The sequence below is a fragment of the Chanodichthys erythropterus genome, chromosome 20, assembly GCF_024489055.1.
Source record: "Chanodichthys erythropterus isolate Z2021 chromosome 20, ASM2448905v1, whole genome shotgun sequence".
Classification (NCBI taxonomy): domain Eukaryota; kingdom Metazoa; phylum Chordata; class Actinopteri; order Cypriniformes; family Xenocyprididae; genus Chanodichthys; species Chanodichthys erythropterus.
The window spans coordinates 15,018,355-15,034,100 of NC_090240.1; the positions used below are offsets into that span (position 1 = coordinate 15,018,355).

The window sequence follows — 15,746 nt, forward strand, 5'->3', positions numbered from 1 at the left end:
TCCTAGTGCTTTTACTGCTTCCATTGCCTCTTCAATTTCGGCCACTTCTGTGTGAACAGGTACATTTAAAAGCATTAAAGCATAAGTCTCATCAATGCCAGCATCTTTACACCAGTTGGCTAACTCTACTTGGAGGAATGGGTCTTTTGTTAGATCCATGACAACACTGTATACAGTTCTCAGTCACTTATAATGCAACAACAGGGTTACTTGAGCTTAACTTTTCTCTTTCTTCTTTTTCTTCTTTCAGGAACTCAGTTGTGACTTGCCAGAGGGAGATCCCGGACGAGCCCCCACTTTGTGTAGCGCCCCCTACCTGTCTTTCTGTTAATTAAATAGAGCAGCGCACCAGATTCATTAACTATGTGCCTACAGATGTTGAAGTTAGGCCCCTCTGGTGTCACAAATTAATTACTTCTTTATAAAGCTATTTATAATTATGAACTATTCTAAATGTGATATATTTAATGTATTATACATATACTATAATAAATAGTCAAGCACAAACTCTTAGATGGATAACAAAAGATAAAGGATTTAATTAGAACAGAAATAGAAAGTCAAAAATAGAATTTGAGTGATGTGATGCATTCACACAATCACATAGACTTTAAATCTGACCAAATTAACCCCCCAAAAAGGCTATATCGCAGGTGACAGGAGTACAGAAATGGTCTCTGTAACAAAACACTCAGAATAAAAAAGAAAACTAAGTGAATTCACTTGGAATGAAATGTACAAAATTATTCACTCTGGATGTCAGTAATCACTCTGAATACTCACAGTTGATAAGCGCGCTGGATAACAACATATAGGACGATTAAACACTGTGGCCCCCCCCACACACACACACACACACACCCACCCACACCGTTGCAGGCCTGGATCGTAGCTCGGGTTCGTGGTGGCCGGCAAACTGAAAAATGACCGCTTCACTCTCCTGAGCATAAACAAATCAACAAGGGTACCTCAATTTTCAGGTGCGAATCAAACAGCGATCTTGGAATCCTGTAGTAGGCCTCCCGCAGCTCCTCGATCTCGCTCTCCCTCGCCAGCCGATGAAACGCTCCTCCCACGCAGCCAGAGGAACCCCAAATATCGCGGGTATTTGGGGCGCTATCTGGTCCTCAATGTCTCCCTCGTTGTCCCGAAAACAACAATGCTTACTTTCGCCAATCTGTTTTGTTTAAATGTTCCGCTAATTTAATAGTCCGGTTCAGATGAATAACATAAACCGTACGGGATATTAAGGAAACAGTCCGTACGCTGACGACACCGGAATGTCGTATAAACACTCACAGCGAACTCACAATAAACACAAATAAACAGGACTCGGGTTTCACACACGATCAATATTACAGTTTCAGATTTTTTAAACTTGTAAACTATTCACCACTCTATTACCGCATACCGCGCGTCTCTCTCATCCCTTGCATATCTCGCCTTCCCCCCTTGTTCCTCCTCCCCCCCACCAAAACATCCACTCAAAATACCTAACGCATAGGCGCGGGCGGGACTTAACTCTCTTGAACCAATAAAGTAATGAAAGACCTAACTTGTAGGTTAAAACCACATTTTTCACATGTGCATAACACTCTAACTTGATATATGTTCTTAAAAGCATACATCCACTTATTTAATATATCAATATATAAAGCAGTGGACTCATTACCTGTAGAATATTATTCTACTGGGTTACACTTAGAAGGCGGGACGTATTCCGCCATTTTGCGTGTTGCTGTTTCTCCCATTCATAACTAATAGGAGTGAATCGTCTTTCTATTCTTTGTCTTTAATTACTATGAATTTAGTGATCCCTTACCAATGGCTTTGAGTTCAGCGTTGGCAAACACCCGGCCATGACGGTTCTCAGCGATACACTGGTACATCCCAGTATCTGACAGGGTCAGACTGCTGATGGATAGTGCCCCGTTTACCACCTGGATTCTGTCCTGGAAACATAACAACAACAATCCCACAATAGAAATTAAAACAAAAAGTTTAATGAAAATGTTTCTTTTCAATTGTATTGGTATACATTAAACAATTAGTGAAGTAACTTGAGTTACAAATTGAAAAGCTAACTTCAGTATTATTTTACATGTACACATATTCTACATAGAAATTAATTCTGAGAAATCACTGAAATACAGTATGTAATCTGCCGTTTTCCTCTTTTTTTGGTCCTTGTACACAATGTTCACATTTTTAAACATTTAAAATGAGCAACTTGTCCATGAAACAACATAAAATCATAGCCAAAAAGTTGTGACAGTTATGATCAACTGTCTCACAAAGCGTTCTCCTTCTGCTCTGTGGGTTTAGGTTTTTAGTGTACTCAAGCAGTGTCACTGACAGAATTAGGGTCGTCCGCAATGAGTTCAGTTCCATCAGTCCCTTGCTAGTCACTCCTTAGTCATCTCACAAAGGAAAATGAGACACTTTCTATGAATATGGTGTAAAATACCCTTTTCCCTTTTTATTAAAAAAACAAAAAACAAAAAAACATGTGAAATAGTCAGTGCTTAACCTTAATAAACTTGCAATAATTTGCAGCTGTCACATTAAATTGTATCTGAAATATTTTATTTTATATCCTTAAATATGGATCATTTATATCTTTGTATATCTGTGTGTGTGTGTGTGTGTGTATTTACATACATATACACACACACACATGCACTGTATATATTTTTAAATTATTGACCATAAAGCAGCATCATTACTTCAAATAGGGGATACACGTATTTCATGTGTTTAAAGGTTGTAACCTTTTTGGTTTTTTTTTTATCAAATTTAAATAAGTCAATATATCATCAATCCTTCTTCCAAAACGTGTTTTTGTCTAATCCTGATTCACTGTGGAAAGCCTATTATATCTTTATATTTCAGACCGGATGGAATGATTTTCATGGTAAACTGTGTACATATGTCGCTTGCCTGTGAGTGTCTCACAGAAAGAGAATGTGACAGAGCTCGTAATAAAACAAGAATCAACACTGGATTGGCTTTTTGGGAGATGGCGAGAACTGAGGGAGTTTAAATGTTGTAAAAGAGACATGGCGTTTTTTATTTCTCAACAGATGAGTAAGGCTCTCTAACAGAGTTCATATTAAAGCATTATCTACTGTGAAGGGTTATATTCATCCCCGCAGAGCAGAAGCACAACCAAAACAATGTTCTTCTGCAAAATGCATACAGTTTTGTTTGTTAACCACTAGATGACAAAAATTACATAGTGAACCTTTAAAGGATTAGTTCACCCCAAAATGAAAATTCTGTCATTAATTACTAACCCTTGTGAAGAGAATCGATTGCTTGTTATGATGAACAGATTACAGATACAGCGAACATCCTCTTCCAGAAGCTCAAACGTGCTGTGTAACCAGTGAGGTTCATTCTCGTGTGTTACATAGCATGTTTGAGCTTCCGGAAGTGGTTTGATCTTGTGCATTATTCATGTTAGGTTGAGCTTCTGCTTATGTTCGCTGATCAATGTTTACATGCGAGTAAAAGCCTAAATTAAATCTGTTCATCATAACAAGCAATCGATTCTCTTCAGAAAATGTGACCAGTCACGGAAAGTAGGGACACAAGTCGGTTCTGGGGCATTTTGAGTTATTCACAGATTCTGAAAGTGTAGTCACCAAGCTTTCCAATGATGTGTGACACATGGAAATCTGATAATGTTTGGAGAAGTTGTGGCCATTTGCAGGTAGGCATTCAATAAAGCTCTATAGGGAGAAAAACGCCTCTAAAGTTGCAGTTCTCACCTGTTCTCACCTGCTGGGAGTGACAATAGGGCTCATTTACATCTCATTTAGATAAGCCATACCCCCTGTAAAGCTGCATGGACCGCATACTATTAATAATAAAGGTTAATATGCATTATAAATGTCAGTAATTTATCTTTTTTGACTTTTATAAAAATGATTTAGAGTCTGAAATATGTGACTTTTTTTGTCAAAACTCTATTTGAACTTGTGCATTGTAGATTGTTGTAAGACACTCCTTTAAAATCTGCCCATCATTTTTAATGTTATTATTTTAATGTTTATGTAAAGAAAAAGTACATATTGATGCTATTTTTATTTGTTATTTGCTGGTTTTCCACATGAAACTTGGTGAATTTACTTTTTGAACAGGATTCTGTGATAACCGTGATCATTTTGGTCACTATAATCATGAAATGAAATTTTCTCAGCTGAGAAGCCTGTTAAAGAAGAATAGGCAATCCAGGAAATAACTGGACTAACAGAGGCCAGAGATCGCTAACTATGGCTATTCAAAACACTTTTCAAGACAATAAATACACGATTGAGACGATGAATGCATGTATTGCCTCTGAATTTGCGTCTGAATAGCGCTCGCTCTGTGGGCGTGGCCGCATTAGCGGATAATGAGCTGAATCACAGACTTCTGACATGGCTCTCTTTTCATACAGATTACATAAACACAGAAGGTTTGTTTTCGATTTGACTTACACGATTTAAAACCTGACATTTCAATGTTTTTTCAGACACAAGTATAATTTTTTTATGATTAGTATTCACTAAGTTACAGTTCATTTTCTGAGAACTATCAGATTGGACTTCGTTCAGAGGGAGATGAGAGATTTTCTTTATTTTACAAAAAGCACAACATTTTGTTTTTACTCTGAGTGTACACAAATAAAAGAAGACATTCTATAGTTTCAATTGATATATTACTTATGTCTCTATGACAAAAAATGACGGAGTATTTTAAGTGTGTTTTGCTGCAATGTGAAAAAAATCCTGCAAAATGCGCCGCCGTGTTACCCGACTCCAGAGAGGTAATGTCTTATTATGCCACTTTCATCGTCGCTCAGATCGTCTTCAGAATCAGTGAGCGCTTGTTCATAAGCATCCGGCTTGTCGAAGAAGTACTTCAAAACATTTTCGGTGTAACGGCCACGGTTCTTCATTGAATTTTGATATCAGCTAGAGCCGGCCAGAGCACTGCATAATAAGTAGCCACGCTTCCCAGTATGGAAATACACACAGACAATAACACGCCCCTACTGCGTGCTAGAATCTCCGAAAAACAAGCCGATTTCAACCTCAAAATGTTCGCTTTTAAATATACCAATACTGCTATCTCAAACACGGAAAGGCTTCTTCATGATCTCAACAGATTCTGCAAAAAAACGAAAATCACCAATTTTTTAAAAAAAATGCTTCTTTCTCATTTTGCTCGAAAGTTGTGCTGCCGACTTGTGTCCCTGGTTTTTGGACTAAACCACTCATTTCATATGGATTACTTTTCCGATCTATTTATTAAGTTTTTGAAGCGTCAAAGTGGTAGTTACAAAGTCAGTCAATGGAAGGATATCTGACAGCATTCTGTCGTCAAAAATATCTTAATTTGTGTTCTGAAGATGAACGAAGGTCTTACAGGTGTGAAACGACATGAGGGTGAGTAATTAATGACAGAATTTTCATTTTTGGGTGAACTAAACCTTTAAACTGGTTACAGCTCATGTTAGGTACATTTTAGGTAAGATGCTGTTTTTAATACGACAAAACATGGGATTTGTGGTTGTAATTCTTAAAAAAAAAAAAAAAAAAAGTAGTAATGGGACACCACCAAAGTGTACCATATTCATGGAAAGTGCCTACTATAATATAATTGACCGATGTGAAGGGAGCAGAACGGAGGATGAATTTATTCCACAGTAGCTATGGATTGCTGCTGATGGGCGGTCTATATATATTTTTTATCCTGGCCAAACACTTACTCGTAAAGTCCCTGTTATGCTGCCATTGTGCTCACTTGAGTGCAAAAAATTTGAATGGTGCATTCAGGTTGAATGAACTGAGATTTAAAGAGCTCAGATATCTGCACTCACGCTCGGGCACTTCAGAATCTGATGGCATTAGCTTTATGCCACTTGAATTTCATTGTTCCAGTTCAGCTAGGAAAATGGTGTAACTCTCCGCCCATGTGGTCCACTCCGACATGAAGCATCACAATCTAACTGATATCATAAACAGAACGCTTCATATGTGTGATGTTGACTGGGGTAAACTGAGAAGATCAGTACAGCCTCCAGCAGCAAAGACAAATGGTGGCATAAATCAGCTTTATGGGGGTAATTAATTAGGGGTGACATTCCACTGAAATCAGCACTTTCCCCCTCGACGGGAGAGCGGCATTTGAGTGGGCTGTGCTGCACCAGACTGATTAAGTTGCCCACCTGAATAGACATCACAAAGATTGCCCCAACATTATGGGTATTGGCTTGGCAGGCGAAATATTGTTGCTGAGGTAAACATTTACACAAGCAGATGATGATTTGTTGTGGTATCTGGGACTAATATATATATATATATATATATATATATATATATATATATATATATATATATATATATATATATATATATATATATATATATATATATATATATATATATATATATATATATATATATACAGCTATGGAAAAAGTTAAGAGACCACTCCAAGTTCAGAAATCAATGTTAAGTGGTCTCTTAATTTTTTTCCATAGCTGTATATAAATATACACACATACACACATATATATAAGAGTTTTGTACCCAACCAAAAAAAAAAAAAATGTCCTAATAACGTTTTGCTAACATTACCATTAAGTTATGAAAACATTATTTCTTAATGTTATATGAACGTTTTTTTTTCTTATAAACGTTCTTATTTATGAAAACGTTAAGAAAACATTGCATTCTGTCATTCTTAAAAGATTATGGGAACGTTACTTTTGATTGTTCTCTGAATATTCTGAAACAATTTGTAACAATTAAAAAAGTTGGATGAAAATCCACCTGCATTTCACCCATCCAAGTGCACACAGTATTGAGTATTGAACACACACACCGGGAGCAGTGGGCAGCAATTTTTTGCTGCGGCGCCCAGGGAGGGATTGGGAGTTAGGTGCCCAGCTCAAGGGCACCTGAGTTGTGAGAGTGGAAGAGAGTGCTGTTCATTCACTCCCCTCACCTACACTTCCTGCCGGTATTGAGACTCAAACCTACGACCTTCGTGTTGCAAGTCTGACTCTCTAACCATTAGGCCACAACTGCTTCATTATCACTGTAAAGCTGCTTCGAAACATGTATTGTATAATATACATAACTAACATCACATAAATATAGACTATACAACAGTTCCAGTGTGCTAATTTGAATCAGCAAGTGGGGTTATCATTTTGAATGATAGCACTCGAATTTTACTATTTATATCAATTTTTTTGACACATACTTTCACTTCTGTGGTTCCAAAACCTGCCTATATTATGTCTGAAATGTCTCTTCAGCCTGCGGCCTCATGCCTGCTGGCAAATCACTGCTGTGCTGAAGTTCAGTACAACCAATGTGCCTTTAAGGCAAGCTTTTACTTGACGGCCATCTCGGTAACGCCTAAGGCAGTTATTTTCTATGTAGGCAGTAAACAAACACACTGGAAAAAACAAAACAAAACAAAAAACACTGTATGTGTTTCTTTCTTCTGTTCAACACAAAAGAAAATTTTATATTTCAAAAGATATTTTGAAGAATGTTGACAACCAGACAGTTATAGTATAGTATTTAATAGTATTTTATCCCTACTATGGAAGTCAGTGGCTACCGTCAACTGTTTGGTTAATGACATTCTTCAAAATATCTTCTTTTGTGTTCAACAGAACTCATACAAGTTTGGAACAACATGAAGGCAAGTAATTGATGTCAGAATTTTCATTTTTAGATGAACTATCCCACAAAATATTAAAAATTCCACAAAACAACAAACAAAAAATAAATGAAAATTAATAAAAATAAATAAATTGAGATTGGTCAAGCTTAAACAAAAATCCCACTATCTGGCATAAAGCAACAAACTAAAATACTAAATGCAGCTAATTAAACTTAAAATATGGCCTTATTTATAAGTAAATTAAAAATAGAAAGATAAACTGTATTATTCAACTAAATCTTTATTTATTTATCAGAAAATTCCAAGACAGACTGTATGTTATGTAAAATGCATTGCTTTGGACTTTTGGCAACACTACTGAGCGATAACTCAATTTTCAAATCAAATGGAAACATTGAAATGAGCCATCCATACAAACCAATGTACTCAAATGAATCAGACTCAGACTCAATGCTAACTTGAGAGAGAGATGAAAATCTAGAAGAGTATATTTGATTATTGCCCCAGCTCGCTTGAGCAGAATACAATGTGACCTAATTTGTAACACTTTACTTCTAAAGCATTTATTAATGCATTATTAAAATTACATAGGTTGTATCGATTAATATTATTTAATGGATCTGAGTCAACATGATCTAACAATGAACAGATGATAATGCATTTTTATATTAACAAAGATAAATAAATACTGGAACAAATCTATTGCTCATTGTTAGTCAAAATCAGTTAATACAAGGGTTACCCATCATTCTACTATACAGTTACTACTTACTGCTACCACTACTCACTGTACAGTTATTCTTTAACAGTGATGATATACGGAGCTTCTGTGATGTGCTCTAGTGCATTCAGGTGATGGTGGCTGGGAAGGAAATGCAGAGCCTGCATCTGTTCATTGTAATCATCAAATAACAAACAACACTCTTCTTCTGACTACATGGATGACCTTTGATCTGGAGATTGATCAAATGCTGAGGTAGACGATGGTGACATTTACAAAATGGTAACACCTAAGCAGCTTAGGCTAAGCTCATTAAGAGTGCAGCCTCACATGCTGAGATCTTGTTCACTATCTCTCAGAGTGATGAAACAAGCTCTGTTGTACTTGACACTATAATGTAGCACAGGACTACTGTGAACCTTACAACAACTAAGAGGAACCTAAACCAGATCTCTGGAAATACACATGCAGAATACTAAAATTAAACAAATGTGATAATGAGCAAGGCAAAAGAAAGTCATCATGTCCCTCTTTTTATTTTTATTCACTTGTTTTTAGAATTGCCATACATATGATGTTGCTTCAATGTACCTCACCAGCCTTTGTTCCCATTCAGTCAGTCACGTTCGACATTACGCCGATAGTGGCGTAATGGGGTCTCGCCTGGGAGCCCAATCACGTCCAAGTGGTACAAAACGAGCCAATCAACATTGGCCAGTGAGATTTACATGCCGAGCCACACCTACCCGGCACATACGGGTATAAATAGGATCGGCATACTCAATTCGTTCATACTTTTGCTTCGGAGCGGAGCGGTTGTACAGCGATTGCTCTTTCCAATTCCTCTATTCAAAGTAAATTTCTGAGCAAATAACAGCAATTTTAATTGCTATCTGGAGAACACTCCAAAAACAGCCATTTAAATTTTTCGTGGGATCACTCTGCAGGTGAGATGGTGCATTCCAGCGGTGTTTCCATCCAACTTGCAGCATTCACCCCTGGGTGCTTCGGCAAAGAGTATTTCCCTAAAAGAGCAAGCACGGGCAGCGAGCGTGTTTTTAAAGACGCCTCTCTGTCTGTGCATTCCTGAATGCGGTCGTTTCCTGTTATCATCCAATCATCTCACATGCACAGCATGTTGATACAGCCTTCGTGGGTGATTCATGTTTGTGACTCTCCTGTCTCGTAAAGGATTGAGTTCCCTTTGTTGTTGCCCAGCCGCCGCTTGTGTGTAAAAGCACAGTTGCGGGTCAGTTCAACACTTTGGGAGACTGAGGGTTACAGCGAGAGCTTTCCGCCTGGAAAACCCCCGCAGATCTCCCGCTCTTCAGCGTGTCATTTGCTGGTGAGCTGCCTGCTGACAGTGTGTGCTGCCATGGCAACCCAGCACATCGTTAGGCGCTCTGGATGAGGATCTAATGACGATAACTGCATCGATAAGAGGGCTATCGTTCTTTGGAGAGGAAGATGCTTTGGCGGTGTTTGGTCATGCTGAATCGGATTCAGAGTTGACAGTCATGCTTTCCCGAGCCGCCACACGCTCAGACTCATTCTGAATGATTGCGGCTGGACGATTGGTTCTGGGCTCTGAGCGCGATGCGAAAGATTGCCCCGCCCCGCCCCGTCCCCATGCCTTTCTTCTCGGAAGCGCATGAAGAGCTTTGGCAGTATGGAGGTATATTAGTGCCAAAATCTGTTCGAAGTTTTTCTTCTCTCACTACCCTCGTCTGTGGGGCGGTCAGGGGGTTCATGGTGGTTCCTCAGATGGACTGTGCAATTGCAGTGCATTTTTATGTCTGCAAAGTGCTGCCACTTGGAGGAATCATCTGCGGTTCCCATCCAGTGCCTGTGAGATAATGGCAGCTCTAGCCTCACAGTGCTGCTGGACAGACCGCCTCCTCCTTGCATGCAATCGCCGTCCTGCAGGCCAAAGCCACACACAAGGGTAGTTCTGAGCTGGGGTTGATGTAGGACCTGCGTACGCTGACTGATCTTGGGGTGACCTGGAGTTGCAGGGAATTGCTCTTTCCCAGGAGCTGGTGTACGCACTACTCCTTCCTACAGTGGAGGGCCGGGTGGAGAATCTTACTACTCACTTACGCAGTAAGTGACATGCTGCTTCCTCCTTACCAGCTTCTTATATTTAGCCACATGCAGGGAGTGTGCATTAGTGTGCTTCCTCACGCCTCCCTAGCCAGTCCTTCACAGGTCCCACAGAGACAGGTAAGTGCACCACACTGTATTTCGGGATGCTGTGCTTCCTGGGTTAGGCCCAAGCGCCCTCGCTGCCCCCACGGGTACGTCTGTTGTCCCTTTGGTGTCACTCGTACAGGCCTTGAGAGCCTTGCTACAGCTTCCCAGCCCATCGCGCTGACCCATTTGTACGGTCAGACTCGGCTGTGAGATAAAGTTCGACAGGCGGTCCCTAGGTTCAGCAGTGTCCTGTTTGCCTCATGGCAGACAAGGAGGCCCCTGTGTGTGGAGATTGCATTCCTGCTGGTGAAGGACGTAATAAAGCCTGTCCCTCCAGCCAAGATGAGGGATTATACAGCAAGCGTCCTTCATCTTACTCAAGATAGCGGTGGGTTGTGGCCAATCTTGGATCTGTGTTTCTTGAATCAGGCTTCCGTTCAAGTTGCTCACGCAGGAATGCATCCTCATATGTGTTCACCCCATGATTGGTTTGCAGAGATTGACCTGAAGGACACGTACTCTTGTTTCACCTTGACACAGACCATTTTATGCTCTGCTTTGAGGGTCGAGCATACCAGTACTAGGCCCTCCCCATTTAGGCTGTCCCTGTCTCCACGCTCAGGGAGGTGGGCATGACTGACCCATTCTGGCTCAGTCTTGAGATCAGTTATGCGAACACAGGGACCTGGTGCTGGGTCAACTGGGAAAAAAGCAAGCTCTTCTCTGCGCAGAGCACCTCTTTTCTCAGAGTGGAGATCACCAACGAGCATGCACAGTCAAAGAAGCTATTTCAGAGGCTCCTGGGGCATATGGCATCCGTAGCCACGGTCACGCTGCTCGGATTGATGCATATGAGACTGCTTCAGCACTGGCTACACAGCGGAGCCCAGAGATGGGCATGGCACCAGGGCACGCTCTGTTTGGCCACCACACCATGCAGTCCCCAGACGTTCAGCCCGTGGTCAGACCTTGCCTTTCTATAGGCCGGAGTGCCTCTAGAACAAGTGTCCAGGCATGTTGTTGTCACAACAGATGCCTCCACCATCGGCTGGCGTGCCGTATGCAACGGGCATGCTGCATCAGGCTCCTGGACAGGACCCCAACTGCAGTGGCATATAAATTACCTTGAGGTGCTAGCAGTACTCCTTGCCCTGCACTGGTTTCTGGCCACTGGCCACTGCTGCACAACAAGCATGTACTGGTCCAGATGGACAACACATTGACCATAGCGTACATCAACCATCAAGGTGGTCTATGCTCCCGTCGCATGTCGCAACTTGCCCGCCATCTCCTCCTCTGGACAATATCCTGGGCGAGCTCGATCGTGAGGCTGACATTCTCTCACAATAGCTCATGCTCCCAGGGGAATGGAGACTCCACCCCCAGGTGGTCCAGCTGATTTAGAGCCGATTCGGGATGCACAGGTGGACCTGTTTGCCTCCCAGGAGTCCGCTCACTGCCAGTGATTTTATTCCCTGACCAAGGGGACTCTCGGTATGGATGCACTGGCACACTCAATTGACACACTCAATCTCAATTGACTCGTTTTGTACCAGTTGGAGGTGATTGGGCTTCCCTCCTTCAGGGAACGGGGGTAACAATAGTAACCTAGACCTTACAACAACCAATGCTCCACAAACAACCAACTTGATTCAGTATTATTTGTGTTAAATCTGAAACCAAATATTAATTTTAGCTGACAAACAAAACAAAATTAAATTAAAAATGTTGTCTTACCAACTAAAACAGAGATCTCTCAATCTTCTCTCAAAGTTATGAACAAATGTTCTTCCATTAAAGTTAATAAAACATTTCTTCACAAGTCATCTGGTCTTCTTGTTCTCAAAACGAAAAGCACAAAAACATTATTTACACATCGTTCATGGAATGATTTTACCGCAGACTCCAGAGTGTTAAATGTTTAGTTGGATGTTTACTAATATCTTTTAAATGTTACTACTTTTAAATGTTTCAAATGTTCCCATAATGTTTGCAAAATTATAAAATGGAATGTTCCCTTAACGCTGAAATGTTCCAAACAAGAAAAAAACATTTTTAAAACATCTAAAAAAAAAAAAGAAAAGAAAAGAGGACATTATGAATGTTCATAGAACATTCAGACATAACTGAATCTTTACGTTTTTTTTTTTAAACTTATTGGAAACATTAGTAAAGCGTATGGAATCGTGTTTCTGCCACGGAATAAAAAAAAATTAATGATAATTGCTGAATGAATTAAATTGATTCTGACAATTCTGGCAAGACTGATTTTTTTCTCTCAGAATTGCAACTTTATATCATGCCATTCTGGCTTATTTATAACTCACAGCTTTGAGTTTATATCAGAATTGCAAGAAAAAAGTCAGAATTGTGAGATAAAAAGTCACAGTTACTTTTTTATTTTTTATCCAGCGATGGAAACAAGCTTCTATAAAAATGTTGTCTTACCAACTAAAACAGAGATCTCTCAATCTTCTCTCAAAGTTATGAACAAATGTTCTTCCATTAAAGTTAATAAAACATTTCTTCACAAGTCATCTGGTCTTCTTGTTCTCAAAACGAAAAGCACAAAAACATTATTTACACATCGTTCATGGAATGATTTTACCGCAGACTCCAGAGTGTTAAATGTTTAGTTGGATGTTTACTAATATCTTTTAAATGTTACTACTTTTAAATGTTTCAAATGTTCCCATAATGTTTGCAAAATTATAAAATGGAATGTTCCCTTAACGCTGAAATGTTCCAAACAAGAAAAAAACATTTTTAAAACATCTAAAAAAAAAAAAGAAAAGAAAAGAGGACATTATGAATGTTCATAGAACATTCAGACATAACTGAATCTTTACGTTTTTTTTTTTAAACTTATTGGAAACATTAGTAAAGCGTATGGAATCGTGTTTCTGCCACGGAATAAAAAAAAATTAATGATAATTGCTGAATGAATTAAATTGATTCTGACAATTCTGGCAAGACTGATTTTTTTCTCTCAGAATTGCAACTTTATATCATGCCATTCTGGCTTATTTATAACTCACAGCTTTGAGTTTATATCAGAATTGCAAGAAAAAAGTCAGAATTGTGAGATAAAAAGTCACAGTTACTTTTTTATTTTTTATCCAGCGATGGAAACAAGCTTCTATAAAAACTTTCTTAGACCATATTTTTGTTAAAAAATTTTAAAATTAAGTATATTTATATATTTTTTTGTTTTTGAGCGAGACAAGTATGGAAGCTTAAAAAAAAAATAAAAAAAATAAAAAATATATATATATTACAATTCAAAACAAGACTTGTTTCTCAGAATTATAAGATAGAAAATCGCAATTGTGAGTTATAAAGTCAGAATTGCGTGATATAAAGCTGCAATTCTGCCTTTTTTCTCAGAATTGTGTTTATATCTTGCAATTCTGACTTCTTTTCTCAGAATTGTGAGATGTAAACTCACATCTTTATAAAGTCTTTCATCTTTGTAAAGTCCCATCTTTCAAACTGTAATTTTTTAAGAAATTTGAACAATAAAAACAGTATTGTGGCTCTTTAATGTATTGTGACAGAACTCAAGTGCTTCAACTCAAGCGGCTTGTGAACCTATCATCTTTTTCTAATAGTTAATTTATAGCATCAAATAAACATGAATGAACATGAGAAAAAATGTTTAAAACGCAGAAAGACGTCAGTACATACCATTTTTCAAGTTTAAGTCCACTGAGGTTAATCTTCTAAATCCTGACTGCTTTGTTGGACAAAATGGCAGATTCGGTGTTATGATTGATTAGACTGCTTGTCAAACAAACTCCCGACAAAGGGTCAATTGTGAATTTTTACCGCAATTCTCACTTTTTTCTCAGAATTACCTGATATAAACTCGCAATTGGGAGATATAAAGTCACAATTGTATGTTATAAAGTCACAATTGCGTGATATAAAGTCACAATTCTGACATTTGTCTCAGAATTGTGAGTTTATATCGCAATTCTGACTTTGTAACATGCAATTGTGAGATTTGAAGTCAGAATTTTGAGATGTAACCTGACAAAAAACACAATTATCGTTTTTTGTTTTTTGTTTTTTTTAAATCTTGGAAACAAGCTTCCACAGAAAAGAGAAAGACTTGATAGAATTTAATGTCCATTTATGTTGAGATATAGATTTCCTTCCAAACTTCCTGTATCTGCTAACTTGGTCTTTCAGGCGCACTAAAGGTACAGCGGACCGGATCACTCACCTCAAAGGACTCGATCGGCTCTCCGTTCTTCAGCCACCTGTAGGAGGGTTTGGGCTTGGCGCTCGCCTTACACTCCCACAGCAGAGATTCATCAATGGCTTTCTGCACATCCTGAGGCTTCTCCACCAGATGAGGGGGAGCTGAGATCCATCAATAAACACACAACACACAGCGAGATATCAACATCTCACAAAGTGCTGCTTATAAAAATGAATTTTCAACAGCTCCCTGAATCCCAGACACACTTAGGGCTGGATATTGATTAGCCCATAGTAAACCAGCCAAGCAGTTTATGAGCCAATTAATGAATAAATCCAGTTTTTAATCAATCAACATGGCATTAGAATGAGGAAAAAAGTATACTACTTTATGAATAATTTACAAGGACATTTAGTATACCACATTCATTGAGCTGAAGAAATTACAGCACACAGCTCTTACTAAATGTTAGTCAAGTTTTATGAATCTTTAGCTCATCTTTTGTATATTGCTTTAATATTCATCTTGCTTTGATGAACAACACACACCCTCCAAACACGCACACGTAACAGCAGAAATAACAAAATAGGTGCTAGAAAGTAGTGCCAATGTTACAGTTTTAACCTTGATTACATATTTATACTCAGAGCTAAGAAGATTTTTAAAAAATTGCTTGAAACATATTAAAATGAGATTGATTCTCTTGGTTTTGATGAAGGTCAATGCAACTCGTAAAGGCTTAACTTTTCTCATAACTGAACAAGATGAGAGAACGGTGAATAAATCACAGCAAAGTGCGAGCATGGACAAAGTAGGATGCTTTATAGGTATCAGTCACACTTCTGGAGCTCATAATTTTGACTTCGACCATTATGTTATAAACAACAGTGACCTATATTGATTATTCCATAGCACCAACAGTGGTGATAGATG

The 15,746-nt window shown here is 38.7% G+C and overlaps 1 protein-coding gene across 1 annotated transcript in view; it reads right to left on the reverse strand.

Annotated features, from left to right (window-relative positions):
- The window catches only part of cntn3a.1 (contactin 3a, tandem duplicate 1), a 113,481-nt gene that overhangs the window by 51,152 nt on the left and 46,583 nt on the right, over positions 1–15,746 (reverse strand). Inside the window, exons 9-10 of the mRNA XM_067371269.1 lie at positions 14,835–14,974; positions 1,823–1,952 (exon numbers count right to left, since the gene is read on the reverse strand). Of these exons, the coding sequence (XP_067227370.1) occupies positions 1,823–1,952; positions 14,835–14,974 (270 nt within the window). The remainder of the gene's footprint in view (positions 1–1,822; positions 1,953–14,834; positions 14,975–15,746) is intronic.